Source organism: Echeneis naucrates, chromosome 13 (assembly GCF_900963305.1).
Source record: "Echeneis naucrates chromosome 13, fEcheNa1.1, whole genome shotgun sequence".
Classification (NCBI taxonomy): domain Eukaryota; kingdom Metazoa; phylum Chordata; class Actinopteri; order Carangiformes; family Echeneidae; genus Echeneis; species Echeneis naucrates.
Window position 1 is genome coordinate 579,238 of NC_042523.1, and position 24,116 is coordinate 603,353.

At 42.9% G+C, this 24,116-nt stretch overlaps 3 protein-coding genes across 8 annotated transcripts; all 3 read left to right on the forward strand.

Annotated features, from left to right (window-relative positions):
* Nucleotides 1-1,839: 1,839 nt before the first annotated feature.
* On the forward strand, nt 1,840-8,466 carry LOC115053276 (oocyte zinc finger protein XlCOF6-like). The gene is made up of 6 exons (XM_029517864.1): nt 1,840-2,081; nt 2,730-2,937; nt 3,487-3,866; nt 4,180-4,231; nt 5,207-5,972; nt 7,422-8,466. The coding sequence occupies exons 1-6, from the start codon at nt 1,914-1,916 to the stop codon at nt 8,209-8,211; spliced, it is 2,364 nt and encodes a 787-aa protein (XP_029373724.1). The 5' UTR covers nt 1,840-1,913; the 3' UTR covers nt 8,212-8,466.
* Nucleotides 8,467-8,702: 236 nt separating this feature from the next.
* On the forward strand, nt 8,703-16,500 carry rnf168 (ring finger protein 168). Of its 4 annotated transcripts, none has more exons than XM_029518218.1 (8): nt 8,703-8,884; nt 10,397-10,562; nt 10,853-11,048; nt 11,214-11,284; nt 11,483-11,638; nt 12,295-12,386; nt 12,820-12,892; nt 14,219-16,500. In XM_029518218.1, the coding sequence occupies exons 1-8, from the start codon at nt 8,811-8,813 to the stop codon at nt 14,825-14,827; spliced, it is 1,437 nt and encodes a 478-aa protein (XP_029374078.1). In that variant the 5' UTR covers nt 8,703-8,810; the 3' UTR covers nt 14,828-16,500. The 4 variants fall into 4 exon arrangements, with proteins under 4 accessions (XP_029374078.1, XP_029374081.1, XP_029374079.1 ...); XM_029518221.1 differs by lacking the exon at nt 8,703-8,884 and adding an exon at nt 8,957-9,558 and having other exon boundaries at nt 14,219-16,475; XM_029518219.1 differs by lacking the exon at nt 8,703-8,884 and adding an exon at nt 8,957-9,558 and having other exon boundaries at nt 10,293-10,562; nt 14,219-16,474.
* A 188-nt stretch (nt 16,501-16,688) lies between these two features.
* On the forward strand, nt 16,689-22,269 carry LOC115053481 (transmembrane 4 L6 family member 1). Of its 3 annotated transcripts, none has more exons than XR_003841446.1 (6): nt 16,689-16,932; nt 17,512-17,688; nt 17,863-17,931; nt 19,086-19,243; nt 19,327-19,997; nt 22,043-22,269. XR_003841446.1 is itself a non-coding variant. In XM_029518224.1 (6 exons), the coding sequence occupies exons 1-6, from the start codon at nt 16,921-16,923 to the stop codon at nt 19,679-19,681; spliced, it is 630 nt and encodes a 209-aa protein (XP_029374084.1). In that variant the 5' UTR covers nt 16,689-16,920; the 3' UTR covers nt 19,682-22,269. The 3 variants fall into 3 exon arrangements, 2 of the variants coding, with proteins under 2 accessions (XP_029374084.1, XP_029374083.1); XM_029518224.1 differs by having other exon boundaries at nt 19,327-19,519; nt 19,661-22,269; XM_029518223.1 differs by having other exon boundaries at nt 19,327-22,269.
* The last annotated feature ends 1,847 nt before the right edge of the window (nt 22,270-24,116 follow it).

Sequence of the window (24,116 nt, forward strand, 5' to 3'; positions counted from 1 at the left end):
TGACTGGCCGAGCCCACCTTTGGGGAACAGAAGAGTGGGAGAGAGGCACGCCAGCCTGCTCCTCATTCCAGGCATTTGCTGCAGAGCTACGTAAGGTTTTCATACCTGTTCCGTTGGGACCTGACGCCACTGGAGGACTCATGGGCTTCAGACAGGGGGCTCAGACCGTGGCAGATTATGCTATTGACTTTCGGACCCGGGCCTGCCTCAGTGACTGGAATGCTGCTGCCCAGTGTGACGCCTTCCTCCATGGACTAGCACCGTACATCAAGGACGAGCTGGTTTCGTTTGACCTCCCCTCCTCCCTTGATGGCCTCATCAAATTGACTTCCAGCCTGGACAGGCGCATCCAAGCGAGGAGAAGGGAGGTTTGCTAGGCAGGGGCGGATCACTGGCCATCTGTCCGTCTGCAGGGGGCCCCAGCCCCCTCAAACCAATCCTCAGAGACTCTTTCTGGGGGGGGCTGCACCCATGCAGGTGGGACACACCAGCTTTACGCCAGAGGAGTGAGAGCGGTGCCGCCAAGGGAACCTCTGTCTCTACTGCGGCCAGGCTGGACACTTCATCTCCCGTTGCCCAGCAAAAGGAAGGGCTCAGCAGTGAACAGGGGGGTCCTGCTGAGCCGAACCCAAGACTCTGCCCCTAACTCACAACCCCTGTTCCATGTCCGGCTGCTTTTGGCAGGGGGCTCTCAAACCCTGACTTGACTCTGGAGCTGATGTTAATCTTATTGACGAGGAGCTCGCCCTCCAGCTGGGGATCAACTGGGTTCCCCTGCCTTGCCCGTGCCCGGCCAGCACCCTGGACGGGCATCTCCTGGGGACAGTCACCCATCAGACCACGCCCATCCGCATGCTCCTGAGACTATACAGTTTCATGTCCTGAAGTCACCACGTCTCCCGCTGATCCTTGGCTATCCCTGGCTCCGTCGTCACAACCCCCACATCGACTGGTCAATGGGGTCCATTCTGGGGTGGAGCTCCTCATGCCATCAGGTCTGCCTGAAACAAGCGGCAGCACCTCAGCCAGCGGCCAGCTCCAATCCTCCTCCAGACCTGTCCGGGGTTCCTTCTGAATACCGCGACTTCAGGGAGGTGTTCAACAAGGCCGAGGTGACCTCCCTGCCCCCTCATTGGCCATACGACTGTGCCATCGACCCCCTGCTCGGCACCTCACCCCCCAAGGGTCGCCTCTACTCCCTGTCTGCACCTGAAAGAGAGGCCATGGGTCTGTACATCAATGACGCCTTGGCTGCCGGTGTCATCCGTCCCTCCTCCTCGGCCTATGTATCCATGTTGTGAAGTAACTGCTCCTCTATGTGAAAGATGGACTACTGTTCTGCTGCAATTAACATGCTGACATTAATCGTTTTTACACTTTGGTTCCAGGTTGCATTTTTCTCACAGGCACCTATCTAAAGTTCTTTTCATTTAGGCTAGATGTAGGCTATTAATAATGACTTTGTTTGTGTGCAGCTACTTTGTTTTGAATGTTGGGACATTTTTGTTGTCAGTAAAGAAAGGCATTAATACAGAAAATTTCCTCCAGTTTGTCACACCCCACCTGTCATGCGCAGCAGACAAGCCAGTGGCTCTGCTATATATTTCTGTGGGTTATTTTAACACAAGGCAACGGTTTGGGCAAACTAGAAAGTATACTTATCTCTAGATAAAAGCTCTAGATTAGAGCTAAGAAATTTTATTCGCGTTTGTAGAATCAGTAGTCCTCCTGACGTCTTAACCCGCTCTGTCTCACAAGGTGGCGCTAACGGCCGCCATTAACCAGCTCAACAGCAGCAGGAAGCGGAAGCATTAGCGGAAGAGCGGCGGTGAACCGGAAGTGAGCCATCATTGCGGACCGTTTGTTTTCAGGACTTTAACCTACAGTGTTGGTCCGTCAAAAGAGCGGGGCCGATGACACCTCACCCGGTGCTGTTGTTACGGGATGAGCCGGCCAACATGGCGGCGGTGACGACTTTCTCCAAAGAGACGGAGTTGATCATGGAGGTGGCCGTGGAGACTGTGGTCTCTGTCCTACAGCAGAAACTCGGACTGAGTGAGACTGAGGGCGCAGAAACGCAGGTTACGATGCCAAATAAGATATAACTAAAACAGAACTAAGAGTTCAGTGGAGACAGGGAAAGGAAATCTGAGCGTTTCAAGTTTCGCTTAAGACTTAAAACGCCGTGTTAATGAGTAACTCAGGCAGAAGATCAGCTGGGGTGAACTTCAGAAAAACTGGACAGACTCAATCAGTCAACATAAATTTAACTGGAAACCCTCACAGTGTCAGCCACCATTTTGTGAGCAAGTTTTAATAGACAGAAAGGAGAAAGGATTTTTATTGAAAATAAGATCACACAATGAAAAATATTATTATTCATCAGAAAATTACAAAATTAATAATTTGGCAAAACTGAGAGAAACAAAACCAAACTAAGTTTTAAGGTTAATCTAATCCAGAGTTGGTAAATTTTAACAATAGTATTCTGCCAACCAGCTGTTGAACTAATTGTTTCCCTCTCCTCTCTTCTGTCTGTGCTTAATGGCAGAGAAGAGTTTATTAGTGGCTGAGAAAATATCAAAAGCTATACCACATCATTACACTGAAAAGATAACAGGCATGTGGCAAGTGGTGCCGCTGCAATGTGTGTTAAGTTGAACAGAAGTTAATACTATTAGTAAGAATACTGACATAAACAGAATGGACTTGATCCTTGTCTTTTGCAGATTGAGCTGACCGCTGTCCTGAAAGTGATGTCCAGAGAGGCAGTGCGTAAAATCTGCAGAGTTTTTGGAGAGCTTTACCTTAGTTTGGAGATGGAAACTAAAGCTCTGAAGGACAAAGTGAAACATCTGGAGTCTGAACTGAGGTGCCAGAACAACTTTGCAGTCACGAAGAACCAAACTCAGACTCTATACAAGATCAAACCTGCAGGTCAGTGACCTAAACATCACATTGGGATAATTCATAACATTGGGATGGGATGAGGGTAATTTTGAAGTCAGAAATGCCCAATAAACACTGGGAAAATGTATGAGTTAAACTCTGCACCATGTTTAGTTTTAATATCATGGACTGACTCACATACTCAAAAATGGAAAATCTTTGTATTTAAGCAACCAAGCACAAAAAATAAATACTAAATTAAAAGCCTGGTGGTACTCCTAAAATAATACCAAAATAAACACAGTTACTAAGAAAATAAGGGAAAAAAAAGTTTGCAATTAATTTATTTTCATTTTTATTTGTTTCGGATTAGTAACCCAAGACCAATCACAACCAAAAGCCTAAAATGAATAGAATTTATCCCCGAAACAAAGGCTCGGTAAAAACAGGTTTAATTTCTGTTTGACAGCATATTCTTCGACATCATTTCACACTTCACACACTACTGTTATCCTGAAATTCAATTTATAATTTTTACCTGGCTTTTGCTCTGACATTTAATCTGATGTCTTTATAACCTGAATCTGAATCTTGCAGATGGTCCCTCTCTGTCACTTGATTTTAACCAACCAGCTGCCAACCCCTCAGCTCTTGCCATGGCCATCATCAACTCCACCAAAGCCTCGCACAGAGCTGGAAGCAGCCCCCAGGTCCCTCTGGTCATCATTAGCCAACCACTCCCTGGACCAATCACAGGGCAAAGCAGCACAGGTCCCCAAATGCAGCAGGAGAAATCAGATAATCCCCCTGGCCCAGGTCTGTCTGACATTGAGACTGAAGTTGTTTTAGAATCGATCCAGATCAATACAGACTCTGATGGATCTCAGGATTTGGTCCAGTCTTCCACACAAGTAACATCCTTTCCCGGGGTTAATGATCAACCAACCAGTGAACTCACAGGTGTATCAGCTGTGAACGTAAGTCAGATAATCAAAACTTATTATTAATTATCAATGTTCAATATGCTAATCCCACAGCATTAGAAAGTTTTATGTACATGTGTTAATGAATTAAGTGTCATCATTCACAGTTTTTTAACAACACTTTTGTTTTATTTGTGTGTCTTTGTTTTTTGATGCAAGCTCAGGTCCTCCATGTTTGTTTCATCTCACATGGCATGTTCAGTACTTTGGATCACTGTTTTCTACTCAGCTTGGCTGTCATCAGTCTAATTAACAACGTGGTTCTGTATTGGATAGATTTGTAGAGTCACTTCTGTTTTGTTTTCAGGAGCTGGAATTGAAACTGGAAACTGTTGAAGAGAGTGAAACACTTAAGACAGGTAAGTTTTGGATAGCCTGGTGTATGGGAAAATATCCATACTTTATCAGCTCACTGAATATTTTCCAAATTAGTTTATCGTTCCAGTCTCCATTTCAGACCATAAAGCAGGGGATTACTTAGGGGGTGTGGCTACTATTTGATCAACAGAATGTACCACCCAATCAGGATAGTGTCCAGAGCAGTTCAGATCCACTCCTGACTCCTCAGCTCCACCTTCTCCAAATATAAGATTTTGTGGTCATTCATTCATCTTCTACTGCTTATCTGTTTCTGGGCCACAGGGTTTTCTTGAGCCAATCCCAGCTCGCATTGCGTGAGGCTGGGGTACACCCTGGACAGGTTGCTAGGACATTGCAGAGAAAAAGAGAGTATAAAAGAGAAAAATGTGACAAAAAGTGGACACAGGACATGAAATAAGTGTTTGCATGCTGAAAGTTACAGGGAAGGGTTGAACCAAGTCTGGCCTTAAAGGTCAATTAAGACGAGAGATATGAAGACATTCTCTGGAGTAAAGTTGATCTGATTACTGGTGTGACAGGTTTATAGGGAGTTATAAAAATTGTAAAAGTTCTTGAGCCTCTAGTGATAAATGAGTGGTCTTCTTGTCTTCCTACCTGATGGAATAAGTGTTAATGTTGATGCCAGAGTGAGGAAACATGTACCTCTCCGATGATTGTTGCTGGTTTGCTCCTGAAGCTGCTGATCTCAAGATTTTTCACGGTGAATTGAGCAAATAGCACAACTATTCAGTGTGGAGCAGTTCTTTGGAGGAGAGCAGTCAGAGATTGGAGGAAAATAGGCTAGTTGTCACCAACTAGCTGTTAAAAGCTACATACTGTGGATGCCTATTAACAAATGAAAGGGTTCAGGTAAGAAAAAAGCACACTTAGTCTTTCCTACAATAAATTGAGAAATGTACAACTTTTTGTTCATGATGTCTTCAGAGTCTTGATGCAGCCTTTCTGGGTTGCAGGCCAGACTGAGGAGGAGCAAAGGGAGCAGGAGAGGAGGAGGCGGCGGGAGTTGTACAAAGAGAAGAGGTTTTTCTGTGAGCTCTGTAATAAAGGTTTTCATCAGAAACACCAGCTGAGGAAACATGTGTCCTGCCACCTGAAACCATTTCCCTGCACCTCCTGTGATAAGGGGTTCTACAAGGCCAAGACCCTACAGAAACACCAGCTTAGCCACCAGCTGAGGGAGGCTCAACAGAATGACCCCGACAGGCTTCTGCGCTGCGATCAGTGCGACAGGAAGTTCAGACTTCTACGGCAGCTCCGAGTCCACCAATTGTCTCATCGACTTGAGAAGGCGCCCCTGAAGTGCCACAGCTGCGACCGAACCTTCACCTCCTCCAGTGCACTGCGCTACCATGAGGTATCACACGCTCAAGTAAAACCCTTCATGTGTGATGTCTGTGGGAAGAGCTTCACCAGGAAGAAGAGCCTTCGAGAGCACCAGACAGTTCACACTGGTGCTCGGCCGTACCCCTGCCAGACCTGCGGGAAGAGCTTTTCCACGGCCAGCAACCTGCGCGTTCACAAGAGGTCGCACTCCGAGGAGCGGCCATTCAAATGCAGTGAGTGCGACAAGGCCTTCAAGTGCAGGATGGGTCTGCTGCAGCACAGAGTGGTTCACTCTGGAGAGAAACCCTTCATGTGTCAGACCTGTGGACTGAGCTTCGGACTCAAATACAACTTCCAGAGACACCTACGCCTCCACAATGGAGAGAAGCCCTTCAGGTGAACATATCAACACGACAACACAACACTGTATAGTACTCTGAAGTAAAAACACACCAGATGTTTTGGGGTTTTTTTCATGCATGTATTCATGGGAAATGTTTTTTCAGTCTCCATTAACCCTCTTTAGCTCACAGAAGTCTAAAGACCTCATCCGTCAGCTTGTCTTTAGAGCGTTATTGCTCCACATGCAACTCTTACTCAAGTTTTGCTGCTTTACTTCTGTGTGATCATCCATTGGTTTGAATCCTTCATCTTTGATAGTGACTTCTAGAGTGATGTCTGTGAATTTGGTGTTCATATTTGCTCCAATGGGTGATGTCACAGACAATCTCTCTTAGCTGCTTGTATAACCAAAGTCTCTGATATCGATCCAGAATTTTTCTGATCTCAGAGTGAGGAGAAGTTGGTCTGAGAGACATGGCCAATAAGTTATTTAGAGCATTAGAGAGTTTGGTGCTGCTTTACAACTCAAAGCAATAAGCAGAACTCCTGTACAGACAAAGATAGAAACTTTTCAAACACGTCAAAGATGAAAACTCCTCACCTTTTGGCCAAATTCACCACTTTGAAATCTAAATTGGTCACCTACAAGAATAGTGGAGTTGCTGAAATTAGCACGTAAAGCAAATATCTTTTATAATTAAAAAAAAAAAAAAAGGATTCTGAGATTACCCCTGGAAGCCCCCTAATTTTGGCAGGTTATCCTTATTCATGCAATGTTCTCACCTATTTATTCATTACCTGTTTGCATCCCTGATGTGTGCAACTTTATGTGATGAAGTCTTTGTTGGTAATTATGGCTTCTCATGTTTTATGTAGAAAACAAGGAAACCTTCAATTCAGGTGTGTTTTTCCTACCCTAATATTTAATCCTCATTGAGTCACATTAACTGGTTATCCTTATTGTCAAGGTGGCATTTTTAAAATCTCAACTCTATGAAAAAAACAGAAACAAATTAGAAAATTGTTAATGTTGCTTTAAAATGGTTAATCTTTCTGAGGAAAGACATGAATTGTTCTCTCTGCTCTTTCACCTGTCCACTGGGAGGAAGCAAGTACTTGGCGGGACTTAAGACCGGATCAGGTTTCTTAGTCAGGAAGTCAGTCGGTGAACTTCAGATAGTTTTTATATCTGTGGAAAAACGTGTGATCCCATGTCTCAGGTCCAGACCAGATACTTCTCGTTTGCTTAAAAATGAGAATTACAAAAACTTGTTCAGATGGAGTGTTTAAAATCTTTGACTTTAAAACGCAAAATTAAACACAGAAATGTGAGATGATGGTTTTAGTTGATCACTTGTAAATATTTCTGTTTAATGAATCTGTATGTTGTTGTTAACCTTAATGTGGTGCAAGCAGACAGGAAGGTTACAGTTTTATCAATATCTCTCCTTTTATCTAAATCAGTTGCATATTTAACCCAATGTTTATGTTTCTCTGTCTCAGATGTGATAAATGTGGGGAGGGGTTCTCAGGGACCTGGGCTCTGAAGACTCACATGCTGGTTCACGGTGTGGAAAAGCCTTTCATGTGCGATTTGTGTGGGAAGACATTTTTCTACAACTGTCAGCTACAGAAACACCAGCAGCTGGTCCATGACAGTAAAGATGAGGTGAAGGAGAAAGGGCAGGGGAGACGGAGGCCAACTGGAGTCAAACCATTCATCTGTAAAATCTGCCTGAAGAGTTTCAGCAGTACCACCACACTGAGGACGCATGAGAAGAGCCATGCAGAAAACAAAGAGTTTACATGTGACACCTGTGGAAAAGCCTTCCATGTACGACACCTGTACCTGTATCACATGAGGCAGCACAGTGGCGACCGGCCATACGTCTGCAGTATCTGTCAGAAAGGTTTCCTGCTCTCATCACAGCTAAAGCAACATCAGCTGCTGCACACTGGAGTCAAACCTCACCGATGTGAGCAGTGTGGGAAAGAATTCAGGACACCGCAGAACTACCACCGCCACCTGCTTGTCCACACTGGAGAGAAACCCTATCAGTGCTTGGTGTGCAGTAGGAAGTTCAGGCAGTCCAACCAGCTCAAGTCCCACATGCAAATCCACACAGGCGTGAAGCTCTACTCCTGCGAACGCTGCAAACAGGGCTTCTCTGACTCCCGGCAGCTCAAGAAACATTGCTGTGGTGCTGACGAACTGAGCACACTTGAGTCTGGCAGCAAACGTAGCAAAAACAGGGATGAGTTCCCCTGGACACAGGAGCTCACAAGCGATTAATATCCTGGATGTGTATCAGAATTAGTAAGGCTCACTATAGGTCGTTAAAGCTCAGTCAGGATTATTAAGGTTCTACTGTGTCTGAGAGATCTTCAGGTTGACATCAGCCCTGTGTGTATTCAGTCTGCGATTAGTTTATCTTAGCTTAGCATTAAGACTGGAAACTCACGTGCAGCACTGTTCGTGATTTGAGGAGCACTCACTGCTGGGTACATTTGTCCAAACGTGCTCTGATGTCTGGTTGGACAGCTTGTTTTTTTTTTTTTTAAGGAATATATGGAAAAAATCAGTGCGAAAAATGTCATAAATAAACACTAGTTTAAATTCTGAGTCTCAATTTCTCTTGTCACTGACACTTGTCTGTGGTATTAGGCTTTGACTGAGTTTGATTCTGAAGTTGGAATGCAAATTTTGCCGCGTTTTACTGAAAACCTGCAAACGGAAGAGGGTGCTTTCAGACCGATTGCTTTGGTCCGCAACAGGCAGAAAAATGTTACAATGCAGCAAACAGACGTTGGTACGGTTCGGCTTCACATGTGCATATTTCTAAACGAAGCACAACTTCCTTATAGAAAACGCGCCAATTTCTATAAGTTAACATGGAGCTGGGGCTGTATGTGTCGATAATTTTCTGCAAACGAGTCAGTTCGAACATGAGTCGCGGCTGCTACAGGTAAGTCATAATTCGTTGGAGTCGCTGAAGGCGCATTGCACGCCACGGTTTTGGGGCATTTTTCATCTTGAGCCGCCGATGAATTAACAAATGGGTCAATCGTGATCAGCAGGAGATCAATTGAGTAATTTTACCCACGAAAACTAGACCGTTTTCGTCTGATTTGTTTCGGTTGCCCGCACCAAAGGTAGGGAGGTGGGGAGATGACGGCTGATTCACACCGAACCAGGGGACCAAACTCGGTTAGTGGTGTGAAAGCACCCTGAGACTTACTACGTTGAAAAAAAAAAAAAAAAAAAGCTGAATCAGTAAACTCAACACAGGTTACTTTGGGCAGGATGAAACGATGGAGTATTGGCAAACATATTCCGATCCAAAGAATGTATATGCTTATGATTCAAAATATGAAAAAAAATAATTTGAGTTAACAGAAACAATTCGAATTAATATTGAATCATGTTACAGTACATTGGAAGAATAAAACTGAGAGGAAGTATGTTTGCGTGGCGGAGACGTTGTGAGTCCGTTCGTTCCTCCATTCCAGTTGGTGGCGCTACTACACCGTCGTTGAACTTGTCACGATCCAACAAATGACGGTCTGGTAGCCACACACGGACTGTTTCGCAGGCGCATAATTCCCGCGGTACATTGACGCGGCTCATCAATGCTAACAGGTTAGCTACAACCAACATTTTACCACCGTTGGGTCTCCATCAGGACCGGGTACTCTAAATGTAATCTCCTCGGAGGACGGCTGACAGTTGAGTTGACGTTTAGTTTAAAGCTAATTTTAGGGCGGCACCCAATGACAAGTTGAGTTGCCTTCAGGTCCTTCGGTAACAGCGTTAGCAGCTAAACTTTTAGCTCAGATTTTAAACAGCGACTCGCGGTATTCATTATTATTGTCACTGTCGACTGCAGTTTGTTTCTTTTACCTCAAACAAGTCGTCTGTCGTTCAGTCGACACAGTCGACACAGTACCTGTGTCTGTAAATGTTTAATTTCAGCATTCTTTTAACGTTTACAAACTATCAGCAGATGTGTTGTGTCTGGTTATTATCTACTTTCTAAAAATCCAATGAGTTTTACTGTTAATTTGTTCTAAATTCTTCAGTTTATTTCAGTTTATCCACACACACACACACACACAACTCACCTGCTAAACTTTATGAACTCAGGAGTAGGGGTAATAGGGACATTGTTGTGGGGGAGGGATTGGATATGTTTTGAAGCAGTAATTGTTTTTGCTCAGTTTTCTTGCCTTCATAGTGGGAAACCAGAATCATAATCGAAAATTAGATGAATAACCCAGCCATATCAGGCTATCAAGGAAAGGTGACATCAGATGAACACTGATATCTGTCCTCTCATTGGTGTGTCAATAGATTTCTTTATTTTACTCTCCAAGGTCAAATGTGAATCTCAATCTAGTATAGAGAGGATGCAAGTGAATCAGGAGTGAGATTTCAACTAAGTCTACAATCCTGGTTTTCTTCTCCTGGCTGATCGCAGTCTTCAGTGTTGTGCTGTGACTGATCAGAAGATGATGGCCCCAATGTCTGAGGAGGGGGGGTGTGCGAGAAGAGGTCCACTGTCTCTTGACGACTGCCGCTGTCCGGTTTGCCTGGAGATCTTCATGGAACCAGTTACACTTCCCTGCACACACACTTTCTGCAAGGTAACACACACACCCACCCACACAACCCCTAACACTAACCCTTCTGAAGAAACACACAGCTTCTGCAAGGAAAGCACGTCTACAAGTTAACACACACACCCAACCATCTTTTACAGGAAATGTATGCCTCCACCTGCAAAATTATGTCCTGTGACGTTGTAGATCTCTCTGTAGACCACCTTTTCTCAAAGTGCAGTCTTGGGTCCACCAGGGGTCATTTGTGGACAGCTTATAGGTTAAGGGGCAGCTGTTGAGTTTCATGAAGACAAACTTTCTCTGTGGTATCACAGGGGTGTTTCCTGGAGACGGTGGACAAAGCCAATCTGTGCTGTCCCATGTGCAGGAAGAGGGTTTCCACCTGGGCCCGATTGAACAGCAGGAACAACACATTGGTCAACCAGCAGCTGTGGAGGCAGATCCAAACCTCCTTCCCTGTGCATTGTGAACGCCGCCTCGCAGGGCAGGAGGATGAGGGTGACCTGGGAGGTAGGCTACATACCGTTATATTGACAGATTCACACTGAACATGAACAGTAAAGTTTCAGCGGCTATGTTGAAGCATCTTATCTCAGAACAGATTCAAAGATTCGTGTGTGTGTGTGTGTGTGTGTGTGTGTGTGTGCGCACGTGTGCGTGTGTGCGTGCGCGCAGTCACTCTGTGTTCTCCGACAGTGAGTCGGCCTGGAGAGCTGAGGCAGGAGTATGAGGACCAGATTAGTAAAGTGAGTTTGGTCTGTATTTCTTAGTGTAGCTGATGATGCTGCAGGAAATGTTTTAAGATGATATGTAATATAAAGTTATTACAAATGCCATCACACACAATAGTAAAATAATCATAATCCCTTAGGTAGATTTGATGAGTGAAGTTTTGTCACAGACTGATTTATGTTTGAAATGCTGACTTGTCGTATAAATGTCAGCTGACAGAAGAGAAGCGGGTGCTGGATGAGGAGGAGAGGAGGGCCAGTGAGGAGTACATCCAGAGACTGTTGGCTGAGGAGGAGGAACAGCTGCAAGAGGAGAGCAGGAGAAGGGAGGAGGACGAGAAGCTGGCCAGGCTGCTCAGCAACCAGCTGGTCAGAATTTGCAATGTCTTATGCTTTAGCTGTTTTTCAATCTGACTTTTTCTCTGTTCTTGTGAAATGTCATCAGTCTCATTTCTAGTTCATGTCTACATCAGAGCAGTTAAAATATCTGAGGTGTTCTCCATCTGCAAATTTCACCCAGAATGCATCAGGAATGTGACTTGTGTACTAACTTATGTCCACTTGGAAATTTGGTTGGTTGAGATTTGGTTTTAATAAATGTGATCCCATAAATTTCTCAAGTAGCCGTGAGGTCCTAGTAGAAAAAGGGTTGTCTTTGCAGATTTTTTTTTAATCAATAACGACTGTTTCTGTTGTCTGTAATTCGTTTAACTGATAAAATCTCTTTGTTGAATCACAGTCAATCACAAAAATCTGAGTAAACAAAATGAAGTGAGGTAAAGTTTAGATAAAACTCATTTGATTTTTGATATACATTTCATATTTTATATCAAATGTTGAGGTGTGAGCTGAGCTGCTAATATCCAGAAGAAAGCTCTTCAACTACAGGGGTCTGATCTTGGTGAGCTCTGGGTTGAGGGACAGCTTTTGTCTTTAATTCAGAAGCTGCTGGGATAAAGAAAAATCATCATGATTCATCAGTTAAACTGTTTTCTCATCCATTTGATTTTTTCTTCCTCCTGTAGAACTCTGTTCCAGTCTCTCAGGAAAACATCCATCCTGCTGTAGTGGGTCAATCCAAGAAGAGGAATGATGTTGGCATACAACAGATTGAGAAGTAGGTTGACTTCAGAATCTAAACAAGTTTAACAATTAAGCATTTGGTAAAGTTGCTGCTTGTAAAAATAGTTTTAATGTTTCCTTTGTGACATGATAAGATTTCAGACTGAACACACTCTTGACTCAGCATCAAACAAACATCAGCTCAGACATATCAGATGATGCCATAATGGCATGCATTTGCTTTGATTTTAGTCCAACTGCGGCCTTTTTTCACTGAAAGCTCAGATCACTGACAGCTACCACACACTTACGATGGAATGTTTAGTTGCACGTTACTTGATGTTGATGAATATTACTAAATCCATTCATGCACCTTTTAATGTTATTATTATACAACTTTGACCAATTCCTGTCTCTTGATTGAAATCCCAGCCCTACTGACTCCAAATGCCCTCCATATTGTGACTGATCGTTCTGTTGTGTTTTAGGTTCTTATGTCCTTTTCCATCTAAATCTCACCCCTCAGGCTGTAGCAACACTGGCATCATAAGGGCAAACAAGGTTAGTTCAGAATCATTTTATTAATAATTTTTTACAAGTAAAGTTAAGTGAATTGTTGACTAATTAGAAACTATTCCATGTGTAGGATTGTTAATGATGTAACATAACCAACCATGTGTGAAGTAGGCACAGTGATGATATTATGACCAAGACCTCCCTCCATTGTTTTTCAGCAATATCTGTATAGCTGAGTTAGCTGGTTGACAGCTAGCTCAGCCCCATCTCATGACACCACAAGATGCTGTCAGTCAGTGTAGCCTCCTTTCTAAGTCCTAAATTTGCAAATTTCCCTGTTGAATGGCTAATAGAGGACTTTTTATTTATGTCATCTCTTAAATATGAGTAGGAGGAAGGACAGCAGCTGGAATTAGCGGAGACTGAGCTGCTACAAATTAACAAAACAGATGTGTCATGTTTCATCGGCTGTTACTCCTGTAAAAGAGTCAAGAGTGTCTGTGAGAAACTCTTTAATCTATTTATTTATTTCATTCATTCATTCTACTTCTACCTCTTATCAGTTTCTGGGTCACATTGGTGCTGGAGCCATCCCAGCTCACATTGGGCACGGGCAGGGCACATAGACACAGAAAGATGACCTGTCACTCATGCTCAGACCTATGGACAATTTAGAGTCACCAATTCCCCTAAACCAGAGGAAACCCATGCATGCTCAGGCGCTGAACCCACAACCTTATTGTAGTGGGGCAACAGCGCTAACCACTATGCCAACATGCTGCCTATTTATTTATTTATTTTCTTCTTTCTCCCTATTTAGGGTTATCAAATCAAATCAGGTTTATTTGTATAGCACCAAATCATAACAAAGTTACATCATAGCAATATACATATAGAGCAGGTCGAGAACTCTATCACAACAAGTCAGCTCTGTAACTTGTGTGACTGATTTGGCCACAGTTTTTACAGCAGATGCCCTTCCTGTCGTAACTCTACATATTGATCCGGGCACAGGACCGGCCTGCCACTGGTTTGTGTTGGGGCTGGGTTTTGAAACCTGGGCCTCTGCATGCAAAGCATGCACTCTACCACTGAACTATGTCCACTGGCAAAAACTCTTTAAACAATGAATATCTTTTTAAACTTATTATAAAAGCTCAAGGGTGAAATGCTGCCACCAATGGCCATGGAGCAAGTAGCCTGACTTTCTGCAATAAAGATTTGAGTTTAGAAAGTGAAGTGGTAATTAAACTGAAACTTTATAAAATTAGCATTAATTAAAGTTTCAGTTTAATAAGATTAAGGGTGAATCTAAAAATCAACAATGTTTGAGAGAACGTTATGACTCTTCTGACTCTTGCTGATTTTCAGGAAAACATCCTCCTCAAGCAGGAAGAGCTGCAGCTGGAGTATTCACCTTCTGAACTTGATTACTACAGTGCTTCGACAAACAGATCAGAATCTCCAGAAATCCATCTCAACTGTGTGGTGGATCACACCCACAAAAGTCAGCTGATTGGAGATGGAGGACCTTCATCAACAAAGAGGAAGAGCTCTGAGGTGGAGGAGGTTCTGAACACCAAACGAGGCTGTCACGGCCCGCCCCCCCCATCCTCTTCCGCATTCCCCTCGCTGGAGGTGGAGACGTCCCTGAATCAACAGGCTGAGTGGGAGGCAGAGCAGTTGGGCAGATGGCAACAAGAAGAGGAGGACAGGCGTCTTGCTATGCTCTTGCAGAAGGAGCTGGACCATGAGGAGAGACAGCGAGTCACCGATAGGCGTAAAGGAACTGCTGATGCCTATCTGCTTCGGCAGAATCCTGGAGGCAAGATGGAGACCAGCACCAGCACCTCAAAGAGCAGACACCCCAATAAGAGTCCAAAGACCTCTAGCTCCTCACCTTCCTTAAAGAGTCCCTCCTCCAGCAGAGGAAGTAAACAGACCACACTGACTGAGATGTTCTCCAGCCTGACCAGCTGAACCATCTCTCTCTCTGTGTCCTCGTTTCACTTTACCAATGCTGAGTTGCTCACTTTTTTTTTGGATGCTGAGTAAAAACTGAACAGTGATGACAGAAAGCAGCTGTCTTAATTAGCTTAATTAGCTGTTTTAATTTTACCAGATTAGTATACATCTAATATGTTGTATTTTCCAAAATGGCGATCATCAAATCAATCAATCAGCTCACCTGATGATTTCAGACATGTTCCAGTCCAGGCAGCACTACTCCAACCCTTGGTCCTCCTCAATTGGATCCCCCACAATTGGGACAAACCGGACTCTGGAGCATGCTTCTGACTTCTGACACCAGGCCTTCATGATAATGAATCGGAATGAATTGATGTGGTCCAAGTAGTCTGGAACATCTGACTTTTCTGGTTTCACTGGCAAAACTAACAACAGTGTAAATGTGCTGCATTCACGTGGTGTGGGATGGAAGGAAGCTCATGTTGTTGTTTGTGTGATTTTGAGTTTAGTTTCTGCACATGAACACAAGGTAATTGAATATACTGTTTATGGACCAGTCCGGAAGTAGGCCAGACTTTCATTCATTCTCATGACCATCATGTGGGCGACTCCACTGGCTGGAATAAGAAGTCAGAATGAAGTCTGGGAAAATGGCCTCCTTATACGTTCCCTATTAACTTGGTAAATATTTTCCTAATTAGTTCATTGTCTCAGTCTCTTGTTTCAAGTCTTCAACACATGATATATTTTTTTGGTCCTATTTAGAGGAAACTAGACCAAAAAATGCTCGACAGGGGGTGTGGCTACTGTGTAATTGACTGTACCACACACTTTCTGGCAAAAGCACAGAACAGGTCAGTTCCACAGTAGATCAATGACAAACTAGAGGCTCCCAGCAGCAGCTCACAAACCAATGGGTGATGTCAAAGCGATGAAGCTCCAGCCAAGTGTGCCTGGTCCATGATAAGAGTTAGTTCCTCCCATATGACCTGAATGCATTTTGAAGAAGTGGGTATAGTAGATCATGAAACATTCAGTGTGGTGATATGGTCATGATCATCTGGGCACAGCTGTTTACTTTGACCACAGACTGATAATCAGCCCATGTTTATTTCACTGTTGTTTTACAATGAACAGACGTTTCAGTGATTAAAAAATGTTTAATTCAAAGTTAAAAGGTTTGTCACATAACCTAGTTCAGTTAACTTAATGGCAAATACAACTGTCCTTCAGTCTTCAATCCCAGCAAAACACCTCAAAGTAAAACACAAGTACATAGTAAGTCATGTATAGTTTTTCCTCTGACGTTAAAAACACTGACATTGGAGCATCTTCAGTCTGTCAGTCTGGAGAATATCAGTGAAAGAGACCAACGGTCTCCTCCAGAGGAGCATCTGGAGGAAAATCTCTCAAGCTGAAGATGAACACAAGTGGACCAGTCACCGATGACATAGGGAAGTTTAACATTGCTCTTCAAATACCAATATAATGACTTGTGGAGGATCTAAAATAGTATTGCAGTTGAGAAAAACTGAAAATAGAGTAAAAGATGAAGTGCGCAAACATGAGTCAGTCCAGAGTCACTGTCAGCAGTTCCTCGTCATCTAGGATCTGACATAAAAAAAACCTAAGTTTACTGCACACTGATTTGCAAAATCATTATGAACACTGACTGATGAAGTCAAAAACATTGATTATTTGATTACCATGGCACTTGTAAGTGGGTGGGATATAAATCAGCTTTTCATGGCACCTGTTAGTGAGCAGAATGTATCTGGTCAGGTTGCACTCTAGTTTCATACATGTCTATAATCAGCTGGTCTTGGTCTGTTTCATTTCATACATAAACAATTTACTCTGAACAAGCCTGAGTGGAGCGTTACCCTTTACCTGAGATTCTTATGTGCTGATCTTCATGACCAGACCTGATGGGGGCTGGTCCCTACAGAGGCTCAGTATGTTTGGTTTGCTTGTGACCACAGGATGGTTCCTGTTTCCATACATGGTAGTGGGTGGCTCTTTGTGATTTCTTTATGAGACGTTCTGAAATGGCTGGTTTTGTTCATTAGACTGAGCCTGAAGTGGATCATCAGTGTTTTCAGTGGATGCTCCTCAGGGTGAGTGAACTCTTCTTACTACGTCTCAGACAAGTGGGAGTAACTTCCTCAGAGAAAAGACAATAGATGAAATGCAGCTCCATAATTATCAGATGACAAGAACACCAAGGACCAAATGATGTTTAAACAACTGAAGCTGTGATTGGCTTTACTTTGAATCTGAGCGAATCCATGTTTTTCATTAATAACAAAAAAGCCCAGACACTAACAGTGTCCTCAGCTCTGTGGAATCTTTCAAGATTTGCTCCTTATTGTCTTTGCAGCACATTTCCAGCGTGGTCGAACTGTAATAGTAATTGTCAGAGATGAGCTGGAACTTGAAACAGATGGAGACTAAAGATTATTATTATATTAATATTATTACAGTTATGTTTGACGGACAAAGAAATCAGGATGTTGTGCGCTAATGTGAATTAAAAATATACAGGATTCATGTTGTGAAATATTAAATACCTGTCTGTTTGATCTCGTGCAAAACAAGGTCTGTTAGAAGCTAATTTTTCAGTTTCTGTGATCAATACAAGTGAGTGTATGAAGGCTTATGAAGCTGAGACTCCTCCTCCTTAACATGGCTGACAGATGTGTGTGTCAAGATGTCTGCTGTGTGTCGGTGTGTCCCTGTTTCCCATGGCAATCATCTGCATGTTGTCCAACATGCTGCTGCTGTTTCCTGAGCTTGATATCCACTTCCTGTTGGAGGGTCACGTGACCAGGGAGGCCACCTGGGCAACAGGCCTGTGGGGGTCGGGCTTCCTGGTATGTGTGTGACTCGTGTTCCTCATATGTCCTTCACATTATGTGTTGTTGTCACATGTTCAGTTTATTTTCCTCTGAGGTTAAATCTGCTCTGCTGCTTCTGACTCATTCTGAGTCCAACTGCGGACATTCTAATGGAGAGAGTATTAAACCATATTCACGTCTGGTTTTAAGGTTTTAATGGGAGCACGAGCATTTGTCCAGAGCAGCAGAACTAAAGGCTGCTGTGCATTCAGGAGTCAGGTGAGTTGACTGCAGCTGTTCACTTTGAGCAGATGGTGATGGTAACACCGCAATTTTGCATTAAGTGCATGAAACAAAACATAAATGTACCGGCACTGAACTCAGCCACATACAGAAAGTTCCACATATTGATACTGGAAGACAAACATATCATAATGTAGCAAATTATACAGATTTTATGTGGTAAAACCTCACTTGGACAGTGTTAACTGAACTAATAAATGATGGGGGGATGATGGTCACTGCTGGGGCAGCTGGCATGTTTTTGTCACCACAGACTGCCACAACTGCGGGCCCCCAGGCTGCTGCATTGGTGGCCTATTGGCTTCCAGGTGTTTGGTGGTAAAGCGTCCATTGCAGTGCTGTGCCTTGGTGTGGTGCAGGTTGATACACAGTGGTTCACTGTTTGCTCTTCCCATTCTGGGCAGTCGCAGCCTCTTTGGTGTAGGTGCTTTGGGGACACAGGGCTGGTGCCCTGCAGCATCACAGCCCCCTGTTCCTGCCCAGAGCTCAGGTCCAGTTTTGTAGACAGTATGTTTTATTTTATTTATATACAAATACAGTACATACACTATAGTACATACAAAACTACTCACTATAAAACATTGAAGGGTCATACAAATGTAAGTGTGGGCTGCAGGTGCAAAAACAGCTATTGTCATTGCATGTTGCCCAATAACACATGAATTGAAAGTGCAGCGGTGTATTGAATGTTACCCTAAAGGGTAACTGGGGAAGATTGTGTTCCTCAGCTTGTTTCCCAGAGTTTGACTCTGACTTCTGAGTCACAATCCCTTTCCTCTGCCCTGTACGAGATGTATCACATTGTCATAGCCACCATTTGGGAGAAAGAAAGGCACAGAAAATCCATTGTAATCCAAAAAGGAAAGGTTGCAGTTGAAACTAATTAACAAAAAAATTCTGACTCCCCCTAAACATTTTAACTTGTCAACTTACAGATGTGGCGCAGGCGATTTTATGTGTAGCCAGCTTTTTTTCTTGTTGTCACAGCTGTTTCCATGTGGGTTCCTTTGTTGTAAACGATATTATAGATATTTCTGTGTATCTGGATAGTTAGGTGTTAGCTGTTACAGCTATTTCTGTGTATCTGGATGTTGTCTCAGATGATAACAGATGTTTCTATGTGTATCCAGATGTTAAGCCAGGTCCTGTACTCCTGTATGAGTCTGCTGGCTTCTGGCTGCTGTTGTCTGGTTAGTGCGACTGGTCTCACTCAGGGCCCCCTCTGTCTCTACAACCTGTCCAATGGCACAGCAATGTGGGGGGTCCCGCTCAGACCCCTGTCTGAAAGGTGAGATACATAGGCACACAGAGAAAAGCTATTCAGATATTTTGAAATTGTCTGAGTCTGTCTCTGGTCTCTGGGTCCCTCAGGCAGCTAGGGTACCTGTACAACAGGACGCTGTGGTCTGGAGTATGTCTGCAGCCCCGTGCTGTTGTCCAGTGGAACGTGGTCTTGTTTAGTGTGATGGGGGTATCCAGTGCCCTGCAGACCATCCTGTGTACAGCCAACATCCTCAACGCTCTGCTGGGATTGATCCTGGGTCAAGGCTTCTGTCACAACAAGGTCTGGAAGCTGCTCCACTCTCTTTCATATGTGAACACCGTTTTGACCTGAGGTTTGGGGGATTAGAACTAGGTCAGGTTACTGTGTGTTAATATTCTTTACCAACTGTTTGCAGTATGTGTTAATGTGTGTTTGTTACAGGTCAGTCCAGTTTCAGAGTAAGACTCTGCCTCCTGGATCCTGACCATCAGCTGTGACTGAAGCCTTTATTTTGGCAGATTCCTTAAGAAGCACTGCTGCACTTTAAACTTTGATAACAAGTCAACCGAATGTGGGAAGTTAATGATTATTGGTTATTATTAAATACATAAGCTTGTTTAAGACATGATAATTTTAGAGTGAAATCAGTTATCATTAATAAAGTAACCACCACATACCTTTTTCTTTCTTTTTTTTTTTTTTTTGAAGCTGTGAAGAGACAATATTTCCTCAGTTGGCCAAAGAAAACTGATGTTATCCACACTGCTCCAAACATAGTGTGAGTTTGCCACTGCTTCAGAAATTATGCACAGTTAGATAGTTGTAATTTAAGTTTAAGTATTTTGGAAAGACGGGGTAGTTCATATTTGATGTAACCCAGGAGGAAACTTAGACACAGTCTGCCAGCTTTATTATAGTGGCTTTGTGATGTATACCAAGGTCAGCATGACCTTGAATCACATCAGGACACCTTGAATGACTAGAATCAGTGTGGCAACACTGAGATAAGTGGTGCAGTTGGTGGTGGAATGAGGACCCAAATGCAGGAGCCACAAGAACCAGGTAGGTGTGAAATTAAATAATTTTAATGAACAAAAACCAAAAACTACAAAATAACACGAGCAGAGAGACAACATGTGATCAGGGACAAGGATCTGAGACTGAACAAAAAATAGGCCTTAAATGCAGCGACAAGTGAAGACACAGGTGAACCACATTAGGGCAGGGAAGGCAATCAACACGAGGGAAACAGAACAAGAACAAGATTTTCAAAATAAAACAGGACATGAACACAAACATCATCTGTCCCTCAATAATTTCTATTCCTTAAATTTTGAAGTTTTCATGCTTAAAAAAAATCATAAAAGTAGACTGTTAATATTATCAAGGGAAGTCCATGTCCCTCCTTCCTGGTGCCAGACAGTGGGTCTGTTTGTTGTCCTGTGCCTGTACAATTCCTAGAGTAAATCTGTATTGTCCCCCAGGAACAGTTCAAGGGCAGCTTAGAAAAGCAACAACAAGCACTCAAAAAAAGAACAACACATGAACATATGCAAACTCACTACAGAATATCGGTTTTGTGTACGATCAAAAATTAAAATATGCACAAAGTGCATAGGAATACAAAGATAGATAAGATAAGATAAGATAAGATAAGATAGACTTTATTAATCCCTTGGGAGGTCTCCGTCAGGGAAATTGTTGTTCCAGCAGGTACAGCACCGACAAGAACAGTAAAAGAAAGCACACAGTTTGAAATATATAAACAACAAATGTACAACCATAAATATTCAGTTAGATATTCAGTTAGAAAGCGAAAAAGAGTGTCACTTTTTTTTCCTGTTAGGAAACCTGTGGGCTTGGTGTCCTGACAGGCCTGAGTTTGTGCAACCTCCACAAGTGCAATACTTTACAACGATAATGATAAATGAATGCAATACAACACTACTGAAAACACACTGACTCTCTGACTGATAACTACCTACTCCCACACTGAGTGATGGCAGAGCCTGGCATAGAGATTTCTCTGCCTGTTATATGACGCGGTGTTGAAAAAAAGAGGCTTAGTTCAAAACACAGCAAAACACTTTTTGGACCTAATTTCTGCTCTCGTGTCTTGGAAAACATTTTTAAACCTCCATTAGCTTTTCAATGGTATTTTTTAGACAAGATTATATATAAATTTGGAGAAAAAAAATTCACCCGCAATATTCCCTTTAAGGTGGAGTTAAAGAAGTGCAAAAGAAGCAAGAGCTATTAATAGCAGCAATGGCCTTCAGAATAAAGGAGCCCTAAACTCTAGAGCTCCTCAACCCAGGCACCCAGTACTGCCACCCAGAGTGCAGAAGCTGGAAAGTACCCTACCATGTTACCCTATACCTACCCTAACTTCCTCAATAAGAACAGTCTCTGGAGTATATATAGTTAGAATTTTCTCTGCACTGCAATTAATCACCATTTGCTGTGTCCAAATAAATATCGGTACTGCCTATATCCACCAATTTTCATGGCTAAACTGACTGCCAAGGAAGAGGCATATTTTTCCTATCCTCAATTAACATGTCCTTCTGTGTGCATGAATTGATGTTTTAATTATCTGTCTCACACCACTCAACATAATCAATTAGGATCCTCCTGTGCCATCCTAATCCTAACAGTGCACAAAAATCACATCCATCATTGGCAAGGCGAACATGAGTGGCATCGTGTCTGGGAGGGAAGGAAACACTGCCAACACAGAGGAACAAGATAAAGCTGATTTTTTTTTAAACACATACATATCATCAACGTGCTACTGAAACAAATTGCTTGTGCTCCATCCAGAGTCAGCGGTGGGTGAAGGCATCCTTGGCTGCAGGCCATCCCACTGCCCCCAGCAACAAGTGTCATTGTGGTACACCTGCAAGCGGTTGGGTGCTCATTGATACAGTCCTGCAGCTACAGAGACAATATAACCTGACGGAGGAGTTGAGACAAATGAAATGTAAATGTTGAAATTGTAGAAATATTAAAAGACAATGTGCAAAAATGAAATGTCTTGAAGGGGGTTCTGCTTCTGGGTCATAATGCTGGGGGAGGGAGATCGGGAGGGGGTCCGTGGGTCATTTGTACCAGGCTGCACAGAATGAATAAATAAATTACATTATTTCTGTTTGATTTATTATCTGAAGATGAACAATGTTTTATTTTGAAAAATGACTGGACTCTCACCGTTACGTTCGTCTATGACTCACTCTTGACACATGTCAAGAGGCTTGTCTCGGTCATGTGACACGTTATAGCTAAAATTAAACCCACAAGTTATCAAAATGAGTAAAAAACAAATGTCTTTGGAAAGTTTCTTTACGAAGGGAATGAGGCCCAGAGAGGGGACAGAACAAGAGCCTGCAACTTCCTCGAAAAAGAAAGCTGCATTTAGGTTAGGGCTTAGGGGTCAGAGAGGATGTTACTCATGTTGTTACGAGGATGCTGATAATAAAGTTGCATGGGAGTGCACAGTAGATTCACATTTACTATCATATTTAGAAATAGCACAGTTTTAATGTCGGCTGTATCATTTTATTTTGTTGTATTTATCAGCTATACGTGGGAAATATTGTCTGACATTAAACCAGTCGGTGACGCAAAAAGGTTTGGAGACCACTGTCCTATACAATGCAAAAATTAAAAAGGAGACAAACTGGATCTTCAACAAAATGGCAAATTGTATAAAATGTATAAATGCAACAGTGCTTTAAGGTTTACAGGGCAACTAACAGTGGACTGGAGCAGATTACTTGCTCACCGATCACTACACTTCACGGATAAGTACATCAGCAGGCAACACAGGACCTGGATCTAGTAACTGATGATCATGCCTTCATGCTCCATACTGACGCTTCCCAACAGGGCCTTGTAGCAGTCCTTTAACAAAATCAGGGTGGGAAGATGAGAGTAATAGACTATGGGTCCTGCACACTCACACCAGTTGAGCAGAGCTACCAGTGTCGTATACAGCAGAAAAAGCCAGCTGTCCATGACAGAGCACTCATGGGGAGCCTCACATCAAGCTCACTCCTTGAACTTGTCTGCATTGACTTCTTCCACCTTGAAACCAGCCGTGGTGGATATGAATATATTCTGGTATTCATCAGTCAATTCACTAGATTTGTTCAGGAATATCCCACCAAGTGAAGGAGTTCAAGTATATCGGGGTCTTGTTCACGAGTGATGGTAAGATGGAGCGCATTTAAGATCATTTGAGCTGACATCTAAAGGCCACTTCTTTGTGTATCAGCTGTCAGACTTAAATAACAAAGTGAGTCTCACAAAATACATCATTGATGGACATTATTGTTAATGCAAAAAAGATTTATTTTGAAGACTTGCAGCATTGAAATGTATTTGGAAGCAGGGACCTGTACTGTAGCACTGGGCAACATGGATAAAATCAAATATCTAGATGTTTTGGCCAATTGCCCCTATTACAATATAACAGTATTGTAGGGATGATTGTCTATACTTTCACAAAATATTTACACAATGAGTTTTGATAAACAATTATAATAGAACATCTACTGTAGATCAATATGGTAAGTAAAAAAAAATAACATTAATGTAATGCAACCTAGAAGCCCTGAAGAAAGGGAGGTAGGAAGAAAAAGGAGGAAAGGAAGGAGGAAGGAAGGAAGAAAAAAGAAGGGGAGTAGAGGAAGATGAAAAGAAGGAAGGAGAGAGCTAAGAATGATGGAAGAATTGTGACATTTTGACCCAAAGACAGCACAAGGGTTAAAACCAGGAAATTCCAAAACTTATGCCATATCACTGTATGACCATCTCTAGGCTCATATATGATACCCTTACATTGCCCAGCTCTATTATACAGTCCCTTGAAACAGTGCCCTGTGCTTAAAGTAAT